This window comes from Heterodontus francisci, chromosome 17, assembly GCF_036365525.1.
Source record: "Heterodontus francisci isolate sHetFra1 chromosome 17, sHetFra1.hap1, whole genome shotgun sequence".
Taxonomy (NCBI): Eukaryota; Metazoa; Chordata; class Chondrichthyes; order Heterodontiformes; family Heterodontidae; genus Heterodontus; species Heterodontus francisci.
In genome coordinates this window covers 18,385,562-18,409,184 of record NC_090387.1, presented here as the reverse complement: position 1 = coordinate 18,409,184, position 23,623 = coordinate 18,385,562, and the positions used below count along the sequence as shown (strand labels likewise).

The following is a 23,623-nucleotide window of genomic DNA, read 5'->3' as shown; positions in this document are numbered from 1 at the left end:
ATTGGTTAACAGACAGAAAACAGAGAGTAGGATTAAATCGGTCATTCTTGCATTGGCAGGCTGTGACTAGTGGGGTACCACAGGGATCAGTGCTTGGGCCCCAGCTATTCACAATATATATCAATGATTAGAATGTGGGAATAAAATGTAGTATTTCCAAGTTTGCAGATGACACAAAACTAGGTGGGAATGTGTGTTGTGAGGATGATGCAAAGGGGATTTGGAAAGACTTAGTGAGTGGGCAAGAATGTGGCAGATGGAATATAATGTGGAAAAATATGAGATTATCCACTTTGATAGGAGGAATAGATGTGCAGAGTATTTCTTAAATGGTAAGAGATTAGAAAATGTAGATGTACAAAAGGACCTGGGTGTCCTTGTCAATAAATCACTGAAAGCAAACATGCAGGTGCAGCAAGCAATTTAGAAGGCTAATAGTATGTTAGCCTTTAGCACAAGAGGATTTGAGTACAGGAGTAGTGACGTCTTGCTTCAATTGTATGGAACCTTGGTTAGACTGCACCTGGAATACTGTGTGCAGTTTTGGTCCCTTGCCGTAGAGGGAGTGCAACGAAGGTTCACCAGACTTGTTCCCGGGATGGCGGGACTGTTCTATGAATAGAGATTGGGGAAACTGGGCCTGCATTCTCTAGCGTTTCAAAGAATGAGAGGTGATCTCATTGAAACCTACAAAATACTTAAAGGGATAGACAGGGTAGATGCAGGTAAGATGTTTCCCCTGGTTGGGGAGTCTAGAACCAGGGGACACAATTTCAAAATAAGGGGGCAGCCACTTAGGACAGAGATGAGGAGAAATATCTTTACTCAGAGGATTGTGAATCTTTGGAATTCTCTACCCCAGAGGGCTGTGGAAGCTCAGTCATTGAGTATGTTTAAAGCAGAGAGTGACAGAATTCTAAATACCAATGACATAAAGGGGATATGAGGATAATGTGGGAAAAAGGCATTGAAGTAAATGATCAGCCATGATCATACTGAATGGCGGAGCAAGCTCGATGGGCTGAATGGTTCCTATGTTCCTCCTATCGTGATTTTTCAATATTTTTTGTCACTGTCAATATTTTTACTGTCAATATTTTGCTAGCGACATTTCATTATCATATTTTACTGATCAGTTGAAAGTAAAACAGCAGCAATTCAGAACTGGAGAGTCAGGGTAGGCACAAGTCAGAAATAAGGAAAACTGTTGGTGAATAATTAATAAGGAGGTATGAACAACAACCGTTCCTGGAATAACTGAAAGAAACAAATCAATGATGATTTTTAAAAAGTTGTACTAATTACATCATTCAAAAAGATCTATTCAGTGCTCACAAACACTCTGTATATACTCCCAGTAATCCCAAACTCCTGCACAATTCCCTGTGTTCCCAGACCCCAGCCACTCCCCTCCCAGTAACCTCTAATCCTAGGTTGCACCAATCCTCCCAAACAATAGCAATGTGCATTCACATAGCACCTTTAAAGCGATGAAAAGGCCCGAGGCACTTCACAGGAGTGGTTATCAAACCATGTTTGACACCGAGCCACATAAGGACATATTAGAACAGATAAACAAAAGCTTGGTCAAAGAGGTAAGTTTTCAAGAGGATCTTAAAGGAGGAGAAAGAGGTGAAGAGGGTGAGGGAAGGAATTCCAGAGTTTAGGGACAACACAGCTGAAAGCATGTCCGCCAATGGTGGAACGATTAAAATCACAGACTCCGAGACCTCCCTGCCCTATGCTCCCAGGGCATGGCTTATTGTTTACAGAATCCCTTTCTGTAGTCCTACCAGACTCTGGGCACCTTCAAAATAGGACTAGGCCCTGAGACCCGCACTCCGGTACTATCAGACCCCAGGTTCTCCCTTCAGATCCAATGTCACCCAAAATCAGTGCCCCTGATAACACTATTATGGGGTAACTTCCTGGTTCTTCGAAAAGCTCTGACTCCCCATAAGCAATATCGCATGGGTTCTGCTAGTTTTAAAAAAGCTCAAAACCAATTACATTTCTCAGCTGAAAACGTTATTTAACATTCGGCAAATGTTTCACAAGCTATACGAAGAAACAATATCACTGAAAGGCAAAGAGATGACTATATGAGCTGCGAGGCGGTAATGCTGTCATGTTCTAATTATTCTGCAACAAGATTAATGGACGCGATTAGGTGAAAAATGTGTCGCCTTGTGGATTTTTTTCTTACTACTTACATCGGTGTCTCTCTTGTGTGCAGAATAGTTCATTTCATAATGCACAGCAAATGTCACCTAGAGGGGAAAGCAATAAATAATCAGTGAGGGCATCTTTCACAAGGCACTTGTCAGCTCCTACAGGTACACTGGGTAACCAAGGCAATGCTCATTATAGAAGCAATTCTTTCCTAATGTCAATTCTCAACAACACTCTATATCTAAAGATATTTTGCCTCAAATGTTTTCCACAGGCATTTTTGATTTATTGAAAGCTTATTCAGCCCTTTTCAAATCACTTTATTTATCGTATTATGACCTAGATGCAAAGATATGAATTGAGTCGAATCAAGTTCCCACTGCAAATGCAGCTCAGCTCTCTTCCTAATTTCTCGCTGCAAAATTCAGGAGAAACTTCTTTACCCAAATAGTGGTTAGAATGTGGAACGCACGGCCACAAGGGTTGGTCAAGAGAATAGCAAGGATGCACTTAAGGGGAAGCTAGATAAGCAAATGAGGGAGAATTAGAAGGATATGTTAGTAGGTTAGACGAAGAGGAGTGGGAGGAGCATAAACACTGGCATAGAGCAGATGGCCGGTTTCTATGCTGCAAATTCGATGTAATTTAATGTAATAGCCACTGCTTCTGTCCCCGCCTTTCAGCTGCCGTGCTTTGTCTCTTCCGGAAGCATTAAGGACATGAACTTTGAAATTTATCAAAATGATTGAAACACATTACTAAACTTTTTCTTCCAAGAATGAGATGTAATGAAAGTGACTATATATTTTTTAATGCCCTTCCTCCTCTAACTAAAAGCGCCAATGCCTGCCAGGAACTTGGAGTATCAGTTAGTATCAGCCAACTATTCAACTCTAGAAGTATCACAACTAAATTTGACCTAATCCTTAACTTCAACCTTTTCAACAGAGCCACATGAGTTAGTTATCAATAGAATCTTTTCCTCCCCCATTCAGGCATCGAGGTCAATCAGAGCATCCCAACTGCTGTCCCAATGGCAAGTACGAGGCTCAGCAAACCAGCAATCAAGTTTTGGATGTCCTGGTTAATGGGGTGTATTATTACATTAAAGATGTTATATAAATGCAAGTTGCTTGTTGTTGTTCTTCCCTACCTGTATGACTCACTGCCATAGATATCAGAAAGGTGGGCAAGTACCTTGAATGTAACGTAGCAATGACTTTGGGTCAGGTTTGAGCACCGGTGTTCTTAAATACGTCAGTGAAGATTCAGCCTCCTTCCCTATTTTATATGCTAATTCAAAGCCTTCAGTCACTCAATAACTCTCTATTGGCCAAATGCACAGCAGTATTCAACCAATACTAAGTTCATCATTGACTGACACAGTTGAGTTGGTATTCAGGGGAAAATAAAATGCAATGCCCACTGACTCACAGGAGTACTCACTAATGGAGCCGAAACCTGACAACAATTGAGTACGTGAACTAGGCCATGAATTCCAGGTCTACTTGGAAGTGCAAATGTATCAATGAAAATTACATATGTCTTCTAACAGGTTATATAGTGTCTTTCACAACCTCAGGATGTTCCGATGCGTTTTACAGACAATGAAGTAATTTTGAAGTGTAATCACTGTTGTAATGTAGGAAACATGGCAGCCAATTTATGCACAGTAAGATACCACAAACAGCAATATGATAATGAACCGATAATCTGTTGTAGTGATGTTGGTTGAGGGATAAATATTGGCCAGGACACTGGGTGTAACTCCTCCGTTCTTCTCCAAATTAGTCATGGGATCTTTTATGTTCACCTGAGGGGACAGACAGGGCTTCGGTTTGACATTTTATCCAAAATTCGGCACCTCTGGCAGTGCAGCACTCCCTCAATATTGACAGTGGAGAAGACTCATCACATGGAGCCCTATACTAACTCATTATTTCCCAGGACTTCAGTGAAAATAGCAAGACAGAGCGATGTTACCTGAGTGTGTTACGTGCTTGTTCACTATGTTGGAGGAAGCTGGGAAGCACCCTGTATTGAAAAGACCTTCCTGTTGAGCACCCTCTCCCTGCAACAGTGAAAACTGAACATACCTGCGCTTGTGCACGGAGGTCTTGTACTTGAGCATACTGGACTGTCAGTAAAAATGGTGGCTCACTAGTTGGATTTCTAGTAGGCAGGTAGGTCCTATGTGAAGACACATAAAGGATTAAAAGCAGCTGACAGAATCACATCGGGCCTCGTGCTTTGTCATAATACTATTCAGTTCCAAAACCATTGGAACAGCCACAGTGCATCATTTGCTACTGACTAGAATACAATTGAGTTGAATCCACCCGCCTTCAAAATTTCTGGTCGCCCAATTATAAAAAGGATAGAGGCACTGGAGAAGGTGCAAAAATGTTTACAAGGATAATGCCAGGAATGCAAGGTTATACCAAGCAGCAAAGGATGAACAGGCTAGGTCTCTTTTCTCTTGAAAAGAGAAGGCTGAGGGCCTTCTGAGTGGCGCAGTGGTTAGCACCACAGCCTCACAGCTCCAGCGACCTGGGTTCGGTTCTGGGTACTGCCTGTGCAGAGTTTGCAAGTTCTCCCTGTGACCGTGTGGGTTTTCGCCGGGTGCTCCGGTTTCCTCCCACAGCCAAAGACTTGCAGGTTGATAGGTAAATCGGACATTGTAAATTGTCCCTAGTGTAGGAAGGTGGTAGGAGAATGGTGGGGATGTGGTAGGGAATATGGGATTAATGTAGGATTAGTATCAATGGGTGGTTGTTGGTCAGCACAGACTCAGTGGGCCAAAGGGCCTGTTTCAGTGCTGTATCTCCCTATGAGGGGTGACCTATTAGAGATCTTTAAAATTATGAAAAGTTACAATAGAGTAGATAGAATATTTCCACTTGTGAGTGAGAGCTAAACTATCAATATAAGATTATCATGAAAACATCAAATAGGAAATTCAGAAGAAACTATTTTACTCAGAGAGTGGTGAGACTGTGGAACTCACTGCCACAGGGAGTAGTTGAGGTCAATAGTATAGATGCATTTAAGGGGAAGCTAGGCAAGTACATGAGAGAGAAAGGAATAGAGGGTTATGCTGATGAGAGCTAGATGAGGTACGATGGGAGAAGGCTCGGAGCATAAATGCTGGCATCAACTGGTTGGGCTGAATGGCTTGTTTCTGTACTCTACATATTACATATTCGATGTAATCTTATGTAAAAATCTAGCAGGCTATTTCTCTTTAGCGAAGTTATCATTTTCTTCCCAAAAATTAGTGAACCCCCTCAAACGTTAATGCCGTCGAGTGTGGGACAGTCCTGCCGCTTAAGATAATGGGGTTGATTTTACCCCAGCCCCTGCAATTGCCCGAGGTTCATGTCAGTCAGCCTCTGACAATATTTCAGTCCACAAATTTTGATTTAAAGCTTTTTACCTGCGAAAACAACAGAGAAGAGGTTGGTGTGCAGAAAGGTTTCTACTGCAAGCTATTTTATTCTAAATGGTTTGTGCTGCTATTTTGTTAAGCTTTTCAAGGCAGCTTTAAGGTTTTCAATAGTTGCCAGCGATCGCCAGAGCTGGCGGACAGCTATAAAGGCGGGGCTGAAGAGAGGCGAGTCGAAGAGACTCAGCAGTTGGCAGGAAAAGAGACAGCAGTGTAAGGAGAGAGCCGACTGTGTAACAGCCCCGACAACCAATTTTATCTGCAGCGCCTGTAGAAGAATCTGTCACTCTAGAATTGGCCTTTATAGCCACTCCAGGCTCTGCTCCACAAACCACTGACCACCTCTAGGCGCTTACCCATTGTCTCTCGAGACGAGGAGGCCAAAAGAATATATTCTTGAATTTTTAAATTTATTTGTGGAATGTGAGTGGCACTGGAAGGTCAGCATTTATTGCTCATCCCTAATTGGGCTTGAGAAAATGGTGGTGAGCTGCCTTCTTGAACTGGGCATTCCACATAGTGGTACACCCACAGTGCTGTAAGGGAGGGAGTTCCAGGATTTTGACTCGGCGACGATGAAGAAACAGCGATATAGTTCCAAATCGGGATGGTGTATGGCTTGGGGGGCAAGCTTGGAGGTGTTGGTGTTCTCTTGCACCTGCTGCCCTTGTCCTTCTAGGTGTTAGATGTCACAGGCTTGAAGACTCCTTGGCAAGTTGTTGCATCCAATAACCTTGTGTGGATGAATTCTTTTGATTTACAGATTATCACAGGCTCCGGAAAAATGGCACCACATGAGAATGCTGTCACCAGGTTTCTTGGAGGCACCCAAGATCACGTCGTTGGCACCAGCCAGACCTCATCGTCACAAGGCGAGCCTCTATAAACAGTGTCCAAATCACGTGCAGCTTCCACAGTGCGGACTGCGACACCGGCCACTCCCTGGTGTGCAGCAAAGTTAGACTCAAACCAAAGAAGCTGCATCACTCCAAGCAGAAGGGCCGCCTGCGCATCAACACTAGCAGAATTTCTTATCCACAGCTGTTACATAAGTTTCTAAACTCACTTGAAAAAGCCCTTCAAAACACTCCTGCAGGGGGTGCAGAGACCAAGTGGGCCCACATCAGAGATGCCATCTATGACTCAGCAATGACCACCTTTGGCAAACTTGAGAAGCAGAATGCAGATTGGTTTCAATCTCTCTTTGAAGAGCTGGAACCTGTCATAGCCGCTAAGCGCATTGCACTGCTGAACTACAAGAAAGCCCCCAGCGAGTTAACATCCGTAGCACTTAAAGTAGCCAGAAGCACTGCACAAAGAACAGCCAGGCGCTGTGCAAATGACTACTGGCAACACCTATGCAGTCGTATTCAGCTGGCCTCTGACACCGGAAACATAAGAGGAATGTATGATGGCATTAAGAGAGCTTTTGGGCCAACCATCAAGAAGATCGCCCCCCCTCAAGTCTAAATCAGGGGACACAATCACTGACCAACGCAAGCAAATGACCACTGGGTGGAGCACTACCTCGAACTGTACTCCAGGGAAAATGTTGTCACTGAGACCGCCCTCAATGCAGCCCAGTCTCTGCCAGTCACGGATGAGCTGGACGAACAGCCAACAAAATCGGAACTCAGTGATGCCATTGATTCTCTAGCCAGCGGAAAAGCCCCTGGAAAGGACGGCATTACCTCCGAAATAATTAAGAGTGCCAAGCCTGCTATACTCTCAGCATTACATGAACTGCTTTGCCTGTGCTGGGATGAGGGAGCAGTACCACAGGACATGCACAATGCCAATATCATCACCCTCTATAAGAACAAGGGTGACCATGGTGACTGCAACAACTACCGTGGAATCTCCCTGCTCAGCATAGTGGGGAAAGTCTTCGCTCGAGTCGTTTTAAACAGACTCCAGAAGCTGGCTGAGCGCGTCTACCCTGAGGCACAGTGCGGCTTTCGAGCAGAGAGATCCATCATTGACATGCTGCTCTCCCTTCACCAGCTACAGGAGAAATGCTGCGAACAACAGATGCCCCTCTATGTTGCTTTCATAGATCTCACCAAAGCCTTTGACCTCTTCAGCAGACGTGGTCTCTTCAGACTACTAGAAAAGATCGGATGTCCACCGAAGCTACTAAGTATCATCACCTCATTCCATGACAATATGAAAGGCACAATTCAGCATAGCGGTGCCTCATCAGACCCCTTTCCTATCCTGAGTGGCATGAAACAGGGCTGTGATCTCGCACCTACACTGTTTGGGATCTTCTTCTCTCTACTGCTCTCGCATGCGTTCAAGTCTGCAGAAGAAGGAATTTTCCTCCACACAAGATCAGATGGCAGGTTGTTCAACCTTGCCCGTCTTAGAACGAAGACCAAAGTACATGAGGTCCTCATCAGGGAACTCCACTTTGCTGATGATGCTACAATAACATCCCACACAGAAGAGTGTCTGCAGAGACTCATCGACAGGATTGCAGCTGCCTCAAGAAAACCAACATCATGGGACAGGACGTCAGAAATGCTCCATCCATCAATATCGGTGACCACGCTCTGGAAGTGGTTCAAGAGTTCACCTGCCTAGGCTCAACTATCACCAGCAACCTGTCTCTCGATGCAGAAATCAACAAGCGCATGGGAAAGGCGTCCGCTGCTATGTCCAGACTGGCCAAGAGGGTGCAGGAAAATGACGCACTGACACAGAACACAAAAGTCCGAATGCTTCAAGCCTGTGTCCTCAATACCTTGCTCTACAACAGCGAGGCCTGGACAATGTATGTCAGCCAAGAGCGACGTCTCAACCCATTCCATCTTCGCTGCCTCCAGAGAATCCTTGGCATCAGGTGGCAGGACCGTATCTCCAACGCAGAAGTCCTCGAGGCGGCCAACATCCCCAGCATATACACCCTACTGAGCCAGCGGCTTGACCATGTGAGACATGTGGAAGATGGCAGGATCCCCAAGGACACATTGTACAGCGTGCTCGTCACTGGTATCAGACCCACCGGCCGCCCATGTCTCCGCTTTAAAGACGTCTGCAAATGCAACATGAAGTCCTGTGACATAGAACACAAGTCGTGGGAGTCAGTTGCCAGCGATCGCCAGAGCTGACGGGCAGCCATAAAGGTGGGGCTAAAGTGTGGCGAGTCGAAGAGACTTAGCAGTTGGCAGGAAAAAATACAGAAGCGCAAGGGGTGAGCCAACTGTGTAACAGCCCCGACAAACAAATTTTATCTGCAGCGCCTGTGGAAGAATCTGTCACTCTAGAATTGGCCTTTATAGCCACTCCAGGCGCTGCTCCACAAACCACCGACCACCTCTAGGCACTTACCCATTGTCTCTCGAGACAAGGAGGCCAAAGAAGTAGTGGTGCCATAGAGAGTGCCTCCATTTTATATCTTGCAAAGCCTCCAAATCAATCCACTGCCACCTGCTACTGTTGCAGCCAGGCTTCCAGACTGCACTAAAAACAGTAAGTGCTGGAAATACTCAGCCTGTCTGGCAGCATCTGTGGAGAGAAGCAGAGTTAACGCTTCTGTGACCTTTCATCAGTTCCCTCTCCACAGATGCTGCCAGACCTGCTGAGTATTTCCAGCACTTTATGTTTTTATTTCTGATTTCCAGCATCCACAGTATTTTGCTTTTATTCCAGACTGCACTCTTCTGCTGCACCTTCTGCAGCCATTAACCCGCATTACTGGTGATTAGGGGACAGCATGGCAGGAACTCTGTGCCAAGGGAGGATTGTGCGTGCTTGTCAATAGATTCATAGAGTTATACAGCACAGAAACAGGCCCTTCGGCCCATCGTGTCTGTGCTGGCCATCAGGAACCCAACTATTCTAATCCCATTTTCCCGCACTTGGCCCGTAGCCTTGTAGGCTATGGCGTTTCAAGTGCTCATCTAAATACTTCTTAAATGTTGTGAGGTTCCTGCCTCTACCACTTCCTCAGGCAGTGCGTTCCCGATTCCAACCACCCGCTGGGTGAAAAACGTTTTCCTCAAATCACCTCTAAACCTCCTGCACCTTACCTTAAATCTATGCCCCCTGGTTATTGACCCCTCCGCTAAGGGAAAACGTTTCTTCCTATCTAATCTATCAATGCCCCTCACAATTTTGTATACCTCAATCATATCTCCCCTCAGCCTTCTCTGTTCTAATGAAAACAATCCTAGCTTTTCCAGTCTCTTCATAGCTGAAATGTTCCAGCCCAGGCAACATGCTAGTGAATCTCCTCTGCACCCTCTCCATTGCAATCACATCCTTCCTATAGTGTGGTGCTCAGAACTGTCCACAGTACTCCAGCTGTGGCCTAACTAGCGTTTTATACAGCTCCATCATAACCTCCCTGCTCTTATATTCTGATTCGGCTGATAAAGGCAAGTATCCCATCTGCCTTCCTAACTACCTTATCTACCTGTGCGGTTGCCTTCAATGATCTATGGACAAGTACACCATGGTCCCTCTAAACTTCCTAGGGTCCTACCATCCATTGTATATTGCTGTGCCTTGTTAGTCCTCCCAAAGTGCATCACTTCACACTTCTCAGGATTAAATTTCATTTGCCACAGCTCCGCCCATCTATATCATCCTGTAATCTAAGGCTTTCCTCCTCACTATTTACAACACCATAGCCATAGGCTCTTACCTTCTTAACCAATCTCCCATGCGGGACCTTATCAAAAGCCTTACTGAAGTCAATGTAGACTACATCAACTGCTTTACCCTCATCTACACATCTCATCACCGCCTCGAAAAATTCAATCAAGTTAGTTCGACACAATCTCCCCCCAACAAAGCCATGCTGACTATCCCTGATTAATCCCTGTCTCTCCAAGTGGAGATTAATCCTGTCCCTCAGAATTTTTTCCAATAGTTTCCCAACCATAGATGTTACACTCACCGGCCTGTAATTACCTGGTTTGTCCCTGCTACCCTTCTTATATAATGGTACCACATTCGCTGTCCTCCAATCCTCTGGTACCTCTCCTGTGGCCAGAGAGGTTTTGAAAATTTGTGTCAGAGTCCCTGCAATCTCCTCCCTTGCCTCACATAACAGCCTGGGATACATCTCATCTGGGCCTGGGGATTTATCCACTTTTAGGCCTGCTAAAACAGCTAATACTTCCTCCCTTTCAATGCTAATATGTTCAAGTATATCACAAACCCCCTCCCTGATCACTACACCTATGTCGTCCTTCTCCACAGTGAACACAGATGAAAAGTAATCATTTAAAACCTCACCTATGTCCTCCGGCTCCACACACAGATTGCCACTTTGATCCCTAATTGGCCCTACTCTTTCCCTGGTTATCCTCTTGCCCTTAATATACTTAGAAAACGCCACAGGATTTTCCTTTATCTTGCCCGCCAGTGTTTTTTCATGTCCCCTCTTCGCTCTCCTAATTACTTTTTTTTTTAAGTGTTCCCCTACACTTTCTATACTCCTCTAATGCCTCCGCTGTTTTTAGCCCTCTGAATCTGCCATAAGCCTCCTTTGTTTTCCTGATCCAATCCTCTATATCCGTTGACAGCAAGGGTTCCCCAGCCTTGTTGGTTCTACCCTTCACCTTAATGGGTACATGTTGGCTCTGAACCCTCACTATTTCTTCTTTGAATGACTCCCACTGGCCTGATGTAGACTTTTCTCCAAGTAGCTGCTCCCAGTCCACTTTAGCCAGATCCTGTTTTATCATAAAATCAGCCTCCCCCCAATTCAATACCTTTATTTCCGGTCCATCTTTGTCCTTTTCCATAACTACCTTAAATCTTAGAATTATGGTCACTATCCCCGAAATGCTCACCCACTGATACTTCTACCACTTGTCTGGCTTCATTCCCTAGGATTAGGTCCAGTACTGCCCCTTCCCTTGGAGGCCTTTCTACGTACTGGCTCAAAAAGCTCTCCTGTATGCATTTTAAGAATTCCGCCCCCTTGAAGCCTTTTGCACTAAGACTATCCCAGTTGATATTGGGGAAGTTGAAATCCCCTACTATTATTATCCTATTATTTTTACATCTCTCTGAGATTTGCCTACATATCTGCTCCTCTATCTCTCCCTGACTGTAATACACTCCCAGCCAAGTGATTGCCCCCTTTCTGTTTTTACATTCTACCCATATGGCCTCATTTGAGGAACCTTCTAAGATATCATCCCTCCTTACTGCAGTAATTGACTCCTTGATCAACAGCACAATACCACCTCCTCTTTTACACCCTCCCCTGTCACGCCTGAAGATTCTATATCCTGGAATATTGAGCTGCCAGTCCTGCCCCTCCCTCAACCATGTCTCTGTGATAACAATAATATCACAATACCATGTGCTAATCAATGCCCTCAATTCATCTGCCTTACTAGAAATGACTCCTTGCATTAAAATAGATGCAATCCAGCCTTGCATTTTTCACTTGTGCCTTCACAGGAGCAGAATATTAGTCATTGGGGACTCCATAGTTAGGGGAACAGATAGGAGGTTCTGTGGGAACGAGAGAGACTCACGGTTGGTATGTTGCCTCCCAGGTGCCAGGGTTCGTGATGTCTCGGATCGTGTTTTTGGGATCCTTAATGGGGAGGGGGAGCAGCCCCAAGTCGTGGTCCACATAGGCACCAACGACATAGGTAGGAAGAGAGATGGGGATTTAAGACAGAAATTTAGGGAGCTAGGGTGGAAGCTTAGAGCAAGAACAAACAGAATTGTTATCTCTGGGTTGTTGCCCGTGCCACGTGATAGCGAAGCGAGGAATAGGGAGAGAGAGGAGTTGAACACGTGGCTGCAGGGATGGTGCAGGAGGGAGGGATTTGGTTTCCTGGATAATTGGGGCTCTTTCTGGGGTAGGTGGGACCTCTACAAACAGGATGGTCTTCACCTGAACCAGAGGGGTACCAATATCCTGGGGGGGAGGTTTGCTAGTGCTCTTCGGGGGGGTTTAAACTAATTCAGCAGGGGAATGGGAACCCAAATTGTAGTGCCAGTGTACAGGATGTTGAGAGTAGTGAGGTCAGGGATATGGTTACAAGGAAGCAAGAGGGCACTGGCAAGCAAGAACCTGGTTTAAAGTGTGTCTATTTCAACGCCAGGAGCATCCGGAATAAGGTGGGTGAGCTTGCAGCATGGGTTGGTACCTGGGATCTCGATGTAGTGGCCATTTCGGAGACATGGGTAGAGCAGGGGCAGGAATGGATGTTGCAGATTCCGGGATTTAGATGTTTCAGTAAGAACAGAGAAGATGGTAAAAGAGGGGGGGTTGTGGCATTGTTAATCAAGGAGAGTATTACAGCGACAGAAAGGACGTTTGAGGACTCGTCTACTGAGGTAGTATGGGCTGAGGTTAGAAACAGGAGAGGTGAGGTTACCCTGTTGGGAGTCTTTTATAGACCTCCGAATAGTTCCAGAGATGTAGAGGAAAGGATAGCGAAGATGATTCTCGACAGGGGTGAGAGTAACAGGGTAGTTGTTATGGGGGACTTTAACTTTCCAAATATCGACTGGAAATACTATAGTTCGAGTACTTTAGATGGGTCAGTTTTTGTCCAGTGTGTGCAGGAGGGTTTTCTGACACAGTATGTAGACAGGCCAACCAGGGGCGATGCCACATTGGATTTGGTACTGGGAAATGAACCCGGCCAGGTGTTAGATTTAGATGTAGGTGAGCACTTTGGTGACAGTGATCACAATTCGGTTAGGTTTACCTTAGCGATGGGCAGGGACAGGTATATACCGCAGGGCAAGAATTATAACTGGGGGAAAGGAAATTATGATGCGATTAGGCAAGATTTAGGATGCATAGGATGGGGAAGGAAACTGCAGGGGATGGGAACAATCGAAATGTGGAGCTTATTCAAGGAGCAGCTACTGCGTGTCCTTGATAAGTATGTACCTGTGAGGCAGGGAGGAAGTTGTCGTGCGAGGGAGCCGTGGTTTACTAAAGACGTTGAAGCGCTTGTCAAGAGGAAGAAGAAGGCTTATGTTAGGATGAGACGTGAAGGCTCAGTTAGGGCGCTTGAGAGCTACAAGCTAGCCAGGAAGGGTCTAAAGGGAGAGCTAAGAAGAGCAAGGAGAGGACACGAGAAGTCATTGGTGGATCGGATCAGGGAAAACCCTAAGGCTTTCTATAGGTATATCAGGAATAAAAGAATGACTAGAGTTAGATTAGGGCCAATCAAGGATAGTAGTGGGAAGTTGTGTGTGGAATCAGAGGAGATAGGGGAAGTGTTAAATGAATATTTTGCGTCAGTATTTACAGTAGAGAAAGAAAATGTTGTTGAGAATACTGAGATTCAGGCTACAAGGCTAGATGGGATTGAGGTTCACAAGGAGGAGGTGTTAGCAATTTTGGAAAGTGTGAAAATAGATAAGTCCCCTGGGCCAGATGGAATTTATCCTAGGATTCTCTGGGAAGCTAGGGAGGAGATTGCAGAGCCTTTGTCCTTGATCTTTATGTCGTCATTGTCGACAGGAATAGTGCCGGAAGACTGGAGGATTGCAAATGTTGTCCCCTTGTTCAAGAAGGGGAGTAGAGACAGCCCTGGTAATTATAGACCTGTGAGCCTCACTTCAGTTGTGGGTAAAATGTTGGAAAAGGTGATAAGAGACAGGATTTATAACCATCTTGAAAAGAATAAGTACATTAGAGATAGTCAGCACGGTTTTGTGACGGGTAGGTCGTGCCTCACAAACCTTATTGAGTTTTTCGAGAAGTTGACCAAACAGGTGGATGAGGGTAAAGCAGTGGATGTGGTGTATATGGATTTCAGTAAGGCGTTTGATAAGGTTCCCCACGGTAGGCTATTGCAGAAAATACGGAAGTATGGGGTTGAAGGTGATTTAGAGCTTTGGATCAGAAATTGGCTAGCTGAAAGAAGACAGAGGGTGGTGGTTGATGGCAAATGTTCATCCTGGAGTTTAGTTACTAGTGGTGTACCGCAAGGATCTGTTTTGGGGCCATTGCTGTTTGTCATTTTTATAAATGACCTGGAAGAGGGTGTAGAAGGGTGGGTTAGTAAATTTGCAGATGACACTAAGGTCGGTGGAGTTGTGGATAGTGCCGAAGGATGTTGTAGGGTACAGAGAGACATAGATAGGCTGCAGAGCTGGGCTGAGAGATGGCAAATGGAGTTTAATGCGGAAAAGTGTGAGGTGATTCACTTTGGAAGGAGTAACAGGAATGCAGAGTACTGGGCTAATGGGAAGATTCTTGTTAGTGTAGATGAGCAGAGAGATCTTGGTGTCCAGGTGCATAAATCCCTGAAGGTTGCTAACCAGGTTAATAGGGCTGTCAAGAAGGCATATGGTGTGTTAGCTTTTATTAGTAGGGGGGTCGAGTTTCGGAGCCACGAGGTCATGCTGCAGCTGTACAAGACTCTGGTGAGACCGCACCTGGAGTATTGCGTGCAGTTCTGGTCACCGCATTATAGAAAGGATGTGGAAGCTATGGAAAGGGTGCAGAGGAGATTTACTAGGATGTTGCCTGGTATGGAGGGAAGGTCTTACGAGGAAAGACTGAGGGACTTGAGGTTGTTTTCGTTGGAGAGAAGGAGGAGGAGAGGTGACTTAATAGAGACATATAAGATAATCAGAGGGTTAGATAGGGTGGATAGTGAGCGTCTTTCTCCTCGGATGGTGATGGCAAACACGAGGGGACATAGCTTCAAGTTGAGGGGTGATAGATATAGGACAGATGTGAGAGGTAGTTTCTTTACTCAGAGAGTAGTAAGGGCGTGGAATGCCCTGCCTGCAGCAGTAGTAGATTCGCCAACTTTAAGGGCATTTAAGTGGACATTGGATAGACACATGGATGAAAATGGAATAGTGTAGGTCAGATGGTTTCACAGCTCGGCGCAACATCGAGGGCCGAAGGGCCTGTACTGCGCTGTAATATTCTAAAAAAAAAAAAGGTCTATATTTGCTCTGCCTTCCAGACTGACTCAGTTTCTCCTCTATATTTGACTGTGCAAGTCCTGGGAAGTTTGTGCCAGTGTGTATAAGTCTTCATTTACACATTCGTGTCCTGTCATGAGGACACTGTGTAAACCTCCTGGGAGATGGGAATGGAATGGTATCTTCTATCTGTATCTGGAGATGGCGGACAACATTCTGCAGAAAAAAATCTTTAGAGCTCAGTGTGAAGGGGCAGGCCCTCCCATCCAGAGAGTGGCTAAATGGAAAACTGTGGGTACATCACCCCTGAGTTAAATTGTTTCCATCGGATAGATACAGAGAACCCATTTCCTCTTGTGGGGGAATCAAAAACAATGGGGCATAATCTTAATATTAAAGCTAGGTTATTTAGGAGGGAAATGAGGAAGCACTTTTTGGCATAAAGGGTAGTGAAATCTGGAATTCTCTCCCCAAAAGTCTGTAGATGCTGGGACAATTTCAAGATTGCGGTCGATCAATTTTTTTGTTAGGTAAGGTTATCAAGTGATAAGAAGCTAAGGTGGGTAAATGGAGTTGAGGTACAGATCAGCCATGATCTAACTGAATGTTGGCCCAAGGGTTGAATGGCTTTCTCCTGTTCCTAACGATGCCCTATGATTTTCCAATAAATCACCATCTGTCAGGTCCTGTCAGTCGTGTCAGCAACAACAGCACACTAGATTGATTTCTGAGATGTCTTTTGAGGAAAGATCAAGTAGACTGGGTCTATATTCTCTGGAGTTTAGAAGAGTGGAAGGCAATCTCATTGAAGCATATAAAATTCTTAGACAGCTTGACAGAGTAGATGTTGAGAGGTTGTTTACCCTGGCTGGAGAATCTAGAACTGGGTGGGATAGTCTCAGGATAAGGGGTTGGCCATCTAGGACTGAGATGAGAGGGTTGTGAATCTTCAGAGTTCGCTACCCCAGAGGGCTATGGATGCTCAGTCATTCAGTATATTCAAAACTGAGATTGATATATTTTTGGGCACTAAGGGATAGAGGGATAGGGTGAGAAATTGGAGTTGAGGTAGAATATCAGACATGATCTTATTGAATGTCGGAGCGTGTATGGCCTACTCCTGCTCCTATCTCTTATGTGAGATGTCAGAAAATTTCACCCTTGGTATCAGCATAGTCGTCCAGACTGAATAGCACTGGCCAAGGAACAAATGGACCGACTGTGTTACCATTGTAAACCTTTCTTGCAGCAATTGCACTCCTATCATAGGTAGAGCTGACTACGTGTAAATTTTTTTTATTCATTCATGGGATGTGGGCATCGCTGGCCAGGCCAGCATTTATTGCCCATCCCTAATTGCCCTTGAGAAGGTGGTGGTGAGCTGCCTTCTTGAACCGCTGCAGCCCTTGTGAGGTAGATACACCCACAGTGCTGTTAGGAAGGGAGTTCCAGGATTTTGACCCAGCGACAGTGAAGGAACAGCGATATAGTTCCAAGTCAGGATGGTGTGCGACTGGAGGGGAACTTGCAGGTGGGGGTGTTCCCATGCATTTGCTGCCCTCGTCCTTCTAGTTGGTAGAGGTCGCGGGTTTGGAAGGTGCCGTCTAAGGAGCCTTGGTGCATTGCTGCAGTGCATCTTGTAGATGGTACACACTGCTGCCAATGTGCGTCGGTGGCGGAGCGAGTAAATGTTTGGCGATGGGGTGCCAATCAAGCGGGCTGCTTTGTCCTGGATGGTGTTGAGCGTCTTGAGTGTTGTTGGAGCTGCACCCATCCAGGCAAGTATTCGATCACACCCCTGACTTGTGCCTTGTAGATGGTGGACAGGCTTTGGGGAGTCAGGAGATGAGTTACTCGCCGCAGGATTCCTAGCCTCTTAGTTTGCCCTATTGCATAAAAAGTAAAAATAGTTTCTTTTTTGGAAGTTGTTGCAAACTAGTAGATAGATATAGAGCAGTGTGATATCATAAACCAGGGCTGTAACACTAGGAACCCCTTATGATCTGCATGAAATATCTGTGTCTCTCTCATGTGTACGTCTAAAAAGTCTCCAAGGTGGAGCAAGACGTAGTACAAATCATTTCATAACTTCACAGTGAGTGAGCATAGAGGACAATTGTTATGATCAGATTTACTTTGTTCAATGGGTACAAGTTTATGTTGCTCCCTGTAGGGAAACTATACCTTTCCATTCAATACTGATCCATAATACCAGAGTTCAGATCAAAAAGACACTGTGTGGTGAGTCATAGAAGCAAGCAGTCTCAAAAATCTAATAGCACAATTTCAGCCACCAATTTCCACTACCACCAGTCATCCACTTTGGACCTAAAAAGGATGGAATAAGTTACTTTCTAAAATGGTGAAAAGCTAGAAAAAGTGTAGGTCCAAACGGACTTTGGGTCCATGTAAATAGATTACAATGTCCTGGACAGGTACAGAAAATAATCAAAAAAGGCAAATGGAATGCTGTCCTTTCTATCTAGAGGACTAGAATACAAGAGAGGTAGAAGTTATTCTACACCTTATGCAAAGCCCTGTGTTACGACCAGGTGAGAAGGAGTCTAGGGGTTCCCTCTCAGCCTTTGCCTGGTTTAACCGTAACAGAGTTTAATTTTAGAAACACTGTGTTTTTAGCTCCCCCTCAGTGAATCCTTGTTCACTGCTCCAACTGTAAGACAAAGAAATCAGACAGGTTTCTTTAGATTTAAACAAGAAAGGTGGAAGTTTATTAATCTTAAACTCTAATCTAGTTAACGACTATGAATATATGATGCAACCACACTAGCATGCATATGCGATAAACACAGGCAAATAGAGACAGAAAAAGTAGAAAAGAATAAAGGGGAAAAGTTTGAGGCAATATCGGGATTATAATTACAGTCCTTTAAGTTCAATGTGGAGACTTTGGTTGCCAGTAAATCTTGCAATTCATTGGGGCCCAGGGCACACTTCAATTTGTTTCGATGTCGGAGTCTTTTCTCTCTTGAGGTTTACGTGTCTTCCGTGGCTCCGGTGGCTTGGGAGAAAGCGAGAGAGAGACAGCCAGGAGAGAGGCTTTCTTGTTCCAGCCTCAGTTGCAAACTCTGCAGTCTCAATTCAAACTGTCCTGTGTCTCATTCAAAAGCCTGGATCAGCTGGTCAGTCATGTGACCAGCTGGTTTAACCAGTCCTGCCTTTGTGGATTTCAAAGCCCTTGGAGTGTGGGGGTGGGGAGGGGTGGGGGGGGGGGGGGGGGGGACAATGCGGTGTAGGGCTGTCTCTCAACGACAAGATGTGGAAACATTGCCCAGATCAATCTCTGTTAATTGAATCAGTGACCAATATTTTTGTCTCTCCAAGCACTGTCTCTTAGTATGCAAATGTTCTTCCAGCCAAGTGTCTGATGATCTTCAAACAAGTCATTTCTTCACTCCAGTAACAGTTTAACATCAATGCCCATATGGCAAAATTAATACGCCTCATTCCTGGCAGGTGGTGGTCTGCATGACCAAAATCATGAGAGGTATAGACAGGGTGGATAGCAAGAAGCTTTTTCCCCAGAGTGGGGGATTCAATTACAAGGGGACACGAGTTCAAAGTGAAAGGGGAAAAGTTTAGGGGGGATATGCGTGAAAAGTTCTTTACGCAGAGGGTGGTGGGTGCCTGGAACGCATTGCCAGTGGAGGTGGTAGACGCGGGCACGATAGCGTCTTTTAAGATGTATGTAGACAGATACATGAATGGGCAGGAAGTAAAGAGATACAGACCCTTAGAAAATAGGCGACAGGTTTAGATAGAGGATTTGGATCGGCGTAGGCTTGGAGGGCCGAAGGGCCTGTTCCTGTGCTGTAATTTTCTTTGTTCTTTGTATGACACCTGGTTAGACCACACCTGGAGTGCTGTGTTCAGTTCTGGGCACCACAGCTTAGGAAGGATATTGGCATTGGAGGAAATACTGTGTAGATTTACCAGAATGCTACCTGGATTGCAAGGGCCAAATTACAAGGAGTGATTACACAAATCAGGGTTATGTTCCCCGGAATTTAAAAGGTTAAAGGTGATTTGATCCATGTTTTCAAGATATTAAGAGGAATGGACTGGGCAGTTAGATAGAAATTATTTACACTGGTTGGGGAGTCTATGTCTAGGGGACATAGTCTAAAAATTAGAGCCAGACCACAGAGGAGTGAAATTAGGAAACATTTCTTCATGCAAAGGGTGATGGAAGTTGGAACTCTCTTCCTCAAATGGCAATTGATGCTAGATCAATTGTTTATTTTAAATTTGATTGATGGATTTTTGTTATTCAAAGGTTTTTTTTTATTATTCATTCATGGGATGTGGGCATCGCTGACTAGGCCAGCATTTATTGCCCATCCCTAATTGCCCTTGAGAAGGTGGTGGTGAGCTGCCTTCTTGAACCACTGCAGTCCATGTGAGGTAGGTACACCCACAGTGCTGATAGGAAGGGAGTTCCAGGATTTTGACCCAGCGACAGTGAAGCAACGGCGATATAGTTCCAAGTCAGGATGGTGTGTGACTTGGAGGGGAACTTGCAGGTGGTGTTCCCATGCATTTGCTGCCCTTGTCCTTCTAGTTGGTAGAGGTCGCGGGTTTGGAAAGGATATGGGGCAAAGTTGGCTGTATGGAGTTAGGTCACAGATCAGCCAGGATCTCACTGAATCGCGGAACGATTTGAGAAACGATATAGGCACTGGAGATCAAGATGTAGAATCAGTCTGGGTAGAAATAAGAATAGCAAGGGAAAGAAGTCCCTGGTGGGAATAATCTATAGGTCCCAAACGGTAGTCCCGCAGTGGGGCACAGTATAAACCAGGAAATACATACAACATGATCCGATCATCTGATTTAGGTGTTGGTTGAGGGACACGGAAGAGAACTCTTCTGTTCTTCTTTGAAGTAGTGTACTGGAATCTTTTACATGCCTCAGAGAGGGCAGAAGAGCCTTGCTTTAACATCTCATCCACTGGACAGCACCTTGGGTGGTGCAGTGCTCCCTCAGTACTGCACGGAAGTACTCCCTGACTGCCTCAAAAATGGTTTCAGTTCTGTGGGGGCAGGCTGAGCACATTGCAGCTGCTGTACATGGCCACCATTTCCCAGGTACAGTGTTGTACACTAAAAGGCATGGATAGGTTTGCTGATCATGTCTTGTCCAGCGACGGAACCAAGGGAGGTAAAACTGAGTCGGATCAGAGGACTGATTCACTAATTATGAAAGCGTAAATCTCCTGGCAAAAACCATACTTCTGGAATGACCTAAACCCTCAGTAGAATAAGATGCACTTAGATAAAAGAAAAGCATGCACTCTAACGTCAAAAGGGTCCTGCATTGGAATCGTCACTGATCATTCTCTCACCTTAGTGTAAAGTCTTTAGCATATGTGACAGAGCTTGGTGGGTTACTGAGACTGCTCCTCCTCCCCGTCAATCCATCAACTAAAAAGAATCTCCGTAATGCTCCTGCTCCTGTAAACAAAAAGAAAAGATAGACTTGCCATTTATATAGCACCTTTCATGACCTCAGGACATCCCAAATTGCTTCACTGCCAATGAAGTACTTTTGAAGTGTAGTCACTGTTGTAATGTTGGAAACACAGCAGCTAAGTTGTGCACAGCAAGATCCCACATAATACATTGTGATAACGACAAGATAATCTGTTTTTGTGATGTTGGTTGACGGATAAATATTGGCCAGGACACTGGGGATAACTCCCCTGCTCTTCTTCGAAATAATGCCGGGATCTTTTACATTCACCTGAGAGCGCAGACGGGGCCTTGGTTTACTGTCTCACCTGAAAGACAGCACCTCCAACACTGCAGCACTCCCTCAGTACTGCAGTGGAGTGTTAGCCTGGATTTTTCTGCTCAAATCTCAGGATTTGGGACTTGAACCTAAAAAACCTTCAGACTCAGAAGCAACAGTGATATCAACTGAACAGCAACTAACATAGGTTACACAAGGCATGAGTACTATGTCACTGTGGGTTTAAGCTGCACTGTCCTTTATTTTAACCGGTGTTTTTCCGTGTTGAGAGCTTGCTGTGCGCAAATTAGCTGCTGCGTTTCCAACATTACAACACTGACAACAGGGCAGGACTTGGAAAAAACAGGCATCAAACTGTTGGATTGTTGTAAAAACCCAACTGGTTCACTTTAGGGAAAGGAAACCTGCCATCCTTAACCGATCCAGCCTCTGAAACTCAAGTCCCGCATCAACATGATTGACTCTTAACCACACTCTGAAGTGGCCTTATCAAACCTTTCAAATCAAAGCAACTGGTGTTGGGCAATAAATGCCAGCCTTGCATGTGACATTCACATGTCAAAAATGAACATAAAACTTCTACCCAAACTTTCCAATAAATGGAGAAATATGGTCCAATCTAGCAGCAAAGGAAAACAATAAGTTTACCTGGGAGCCAAAGAGACAAAATGAACTGAGCATTCAGAAACTCAGAGAAAAAGCATTTGCAATTTCATGAACAGTTTTACAGTCAACATATTACATTTGTTTAAATCAATATTTCCTTTTGGACGCAAAGTTCAATGGGAAATTATAAAGTAAAAGATTAGACTGCATGTACTCCTAACATCACGTTACCTAAAATAAAAGGCACCAGTTCCCTTTAAGCATGCTGAACCTGACTGTTTAATACAGGTTGATGTTAGAGGGGAGCATATTCTCTAAATTATGTTTTCTTTTACCTTGTTTCCAATTTTTTCTCCTCCTGTAGGTGATGAGGGAAACTTTTCTGTTCCTGTGCCTCAGTTTATAGGGTGCAGCAGATGCAAGAAATTCAGCCATACAAACTCTCCCTGATATTTCTGTATTCATTCAGCCCATGGAAATCTGATACACCCAAACGCAGAACCAGGAAAATCCATCCAGGTATCTCTTTCCTAATACAAATATGAGGCTCAACAGTGAGTATCTGTAAACTATTTGAATATAGATGGCATCATATATGAGCATGATGATATTCTTAATCTATTGTTCACAACTGAATGCTGCTGGAGGGCACAGAGTGTGAAGAAGGGAGTTTGGTAAGTAAGCGAGATCGGTAAGGAGCTGATCTATAAATGAAGAGAGAAAATAAATTTGTCCGCATTGAAAGCTACTTTGAGTGCAGAGTGTAAAGTGAGAGTTGGTGCGTGAGGGAATTCAGTTTGGAAGAGGTTCCTTTCTATTTTTTTCTTCTTTTTTACCTTTTTTCAGCCTCCGGTAGCTGTCTCTCTTTGGTACAGGGGAAGAAGCTGATTGGTGAGTAACTGGTAAGTTATTCTACTTTTAATTGTAATAAATCATTTTTACAGTTACGTTATGGCAGGTCAGCTTGGCCAAGTGAAATGTATATTCTGCGGTATGTGGGAAGTCATGGACACACCATGTGTCCTCGACGAACACGTCTAAAGGAAGCTGCAGAAGCTTGAGCCCCAGGTTTCAGAACTCGAGCAGCGGCTGAAATCACTGTTGTGCATCCGCGAGGCAGAGAACTACATGAATAGCATGTTTAGGGAGGTGGTCAAACCACAGCTTAGGAGCATGCAGGCAGAGAGGGAATGGGTGACCGCCAGGCAGTCTCAGAGAACCAGGCAGGCAGTGCAGGAGTCACCTGAGTCTATCTTGCTTGCTAATCAGTTTTCCATTTTGGATACTGGTGAGGGCGATTGTTCCTCAGGGGAGCGCAGCCAGAGCAAAGTCTATGGCACCACTGGTGGCTCAGCGGCACAGGAGGGAAGAAGAGTGGAAGAGCAATAGTGATAGGGGATTTGATAGTCAGGGGATCAGACAAGCATTTCTGCAGCAGTGAACGTGATTCCAGGATGGTGTGTTGCCTCCCTGATGCCAGGGTCAATGACGTCAACAAGCAACTGCAGGATGTCCTTCTGGGGGAGGGTGAACAGCCAGAGGTCATGGTCCACATTGGTACCAATGACATAAGTAAGAAGAGGGATGAGGTCCTGAAAGCAGATTTTAGGGAGTTAGGAAGGAAATTAAAAAGCAGGACTTCAAGAGCAGTAATCTCAGGATTATGCCCAGTGCCACGTGCTAGTGAGCACAGGAATAGAAGGGCTAATCGATTGACTAGGTGGCTGGAGAACTGGTGTAGGAGGAAG

General features: G+C 45.0%; 1 protein-coding gene across 3 annotated transcripts in view; it reads right to left on the bottom strand.

Moving 5' to 3' along the window:
- LOC137378740 (meckelin-like) overlaps positions 1–23,623 on the bottom strand; it is a 196,324-nt gene that overhangs the window by 58,391 nt on the left and 114,310 nt on the right. For all 3 annotated transcript variants that reach the window (XM_068049104.1, XM_068049105.1, XM_068049106.1), the window contains exons 13-15: positions 20,863–20,971; positions 4,269–4,362; positions 2,214–2,270 (exon numbers count right to left, since the gene is read on the bottom strand). In XM_068049104.1, the coding sequence (XP_067905205.1) occupies positions 2,214–2,270; positions 4,269–4,362; positions 20,863–20,971 (260 nt within the window). The remainder of the gene's footprint in view (positions 1–2,213; positions 2,271–4,268; positions 4,363–20,862; positions 20,972–23,623) is intronic.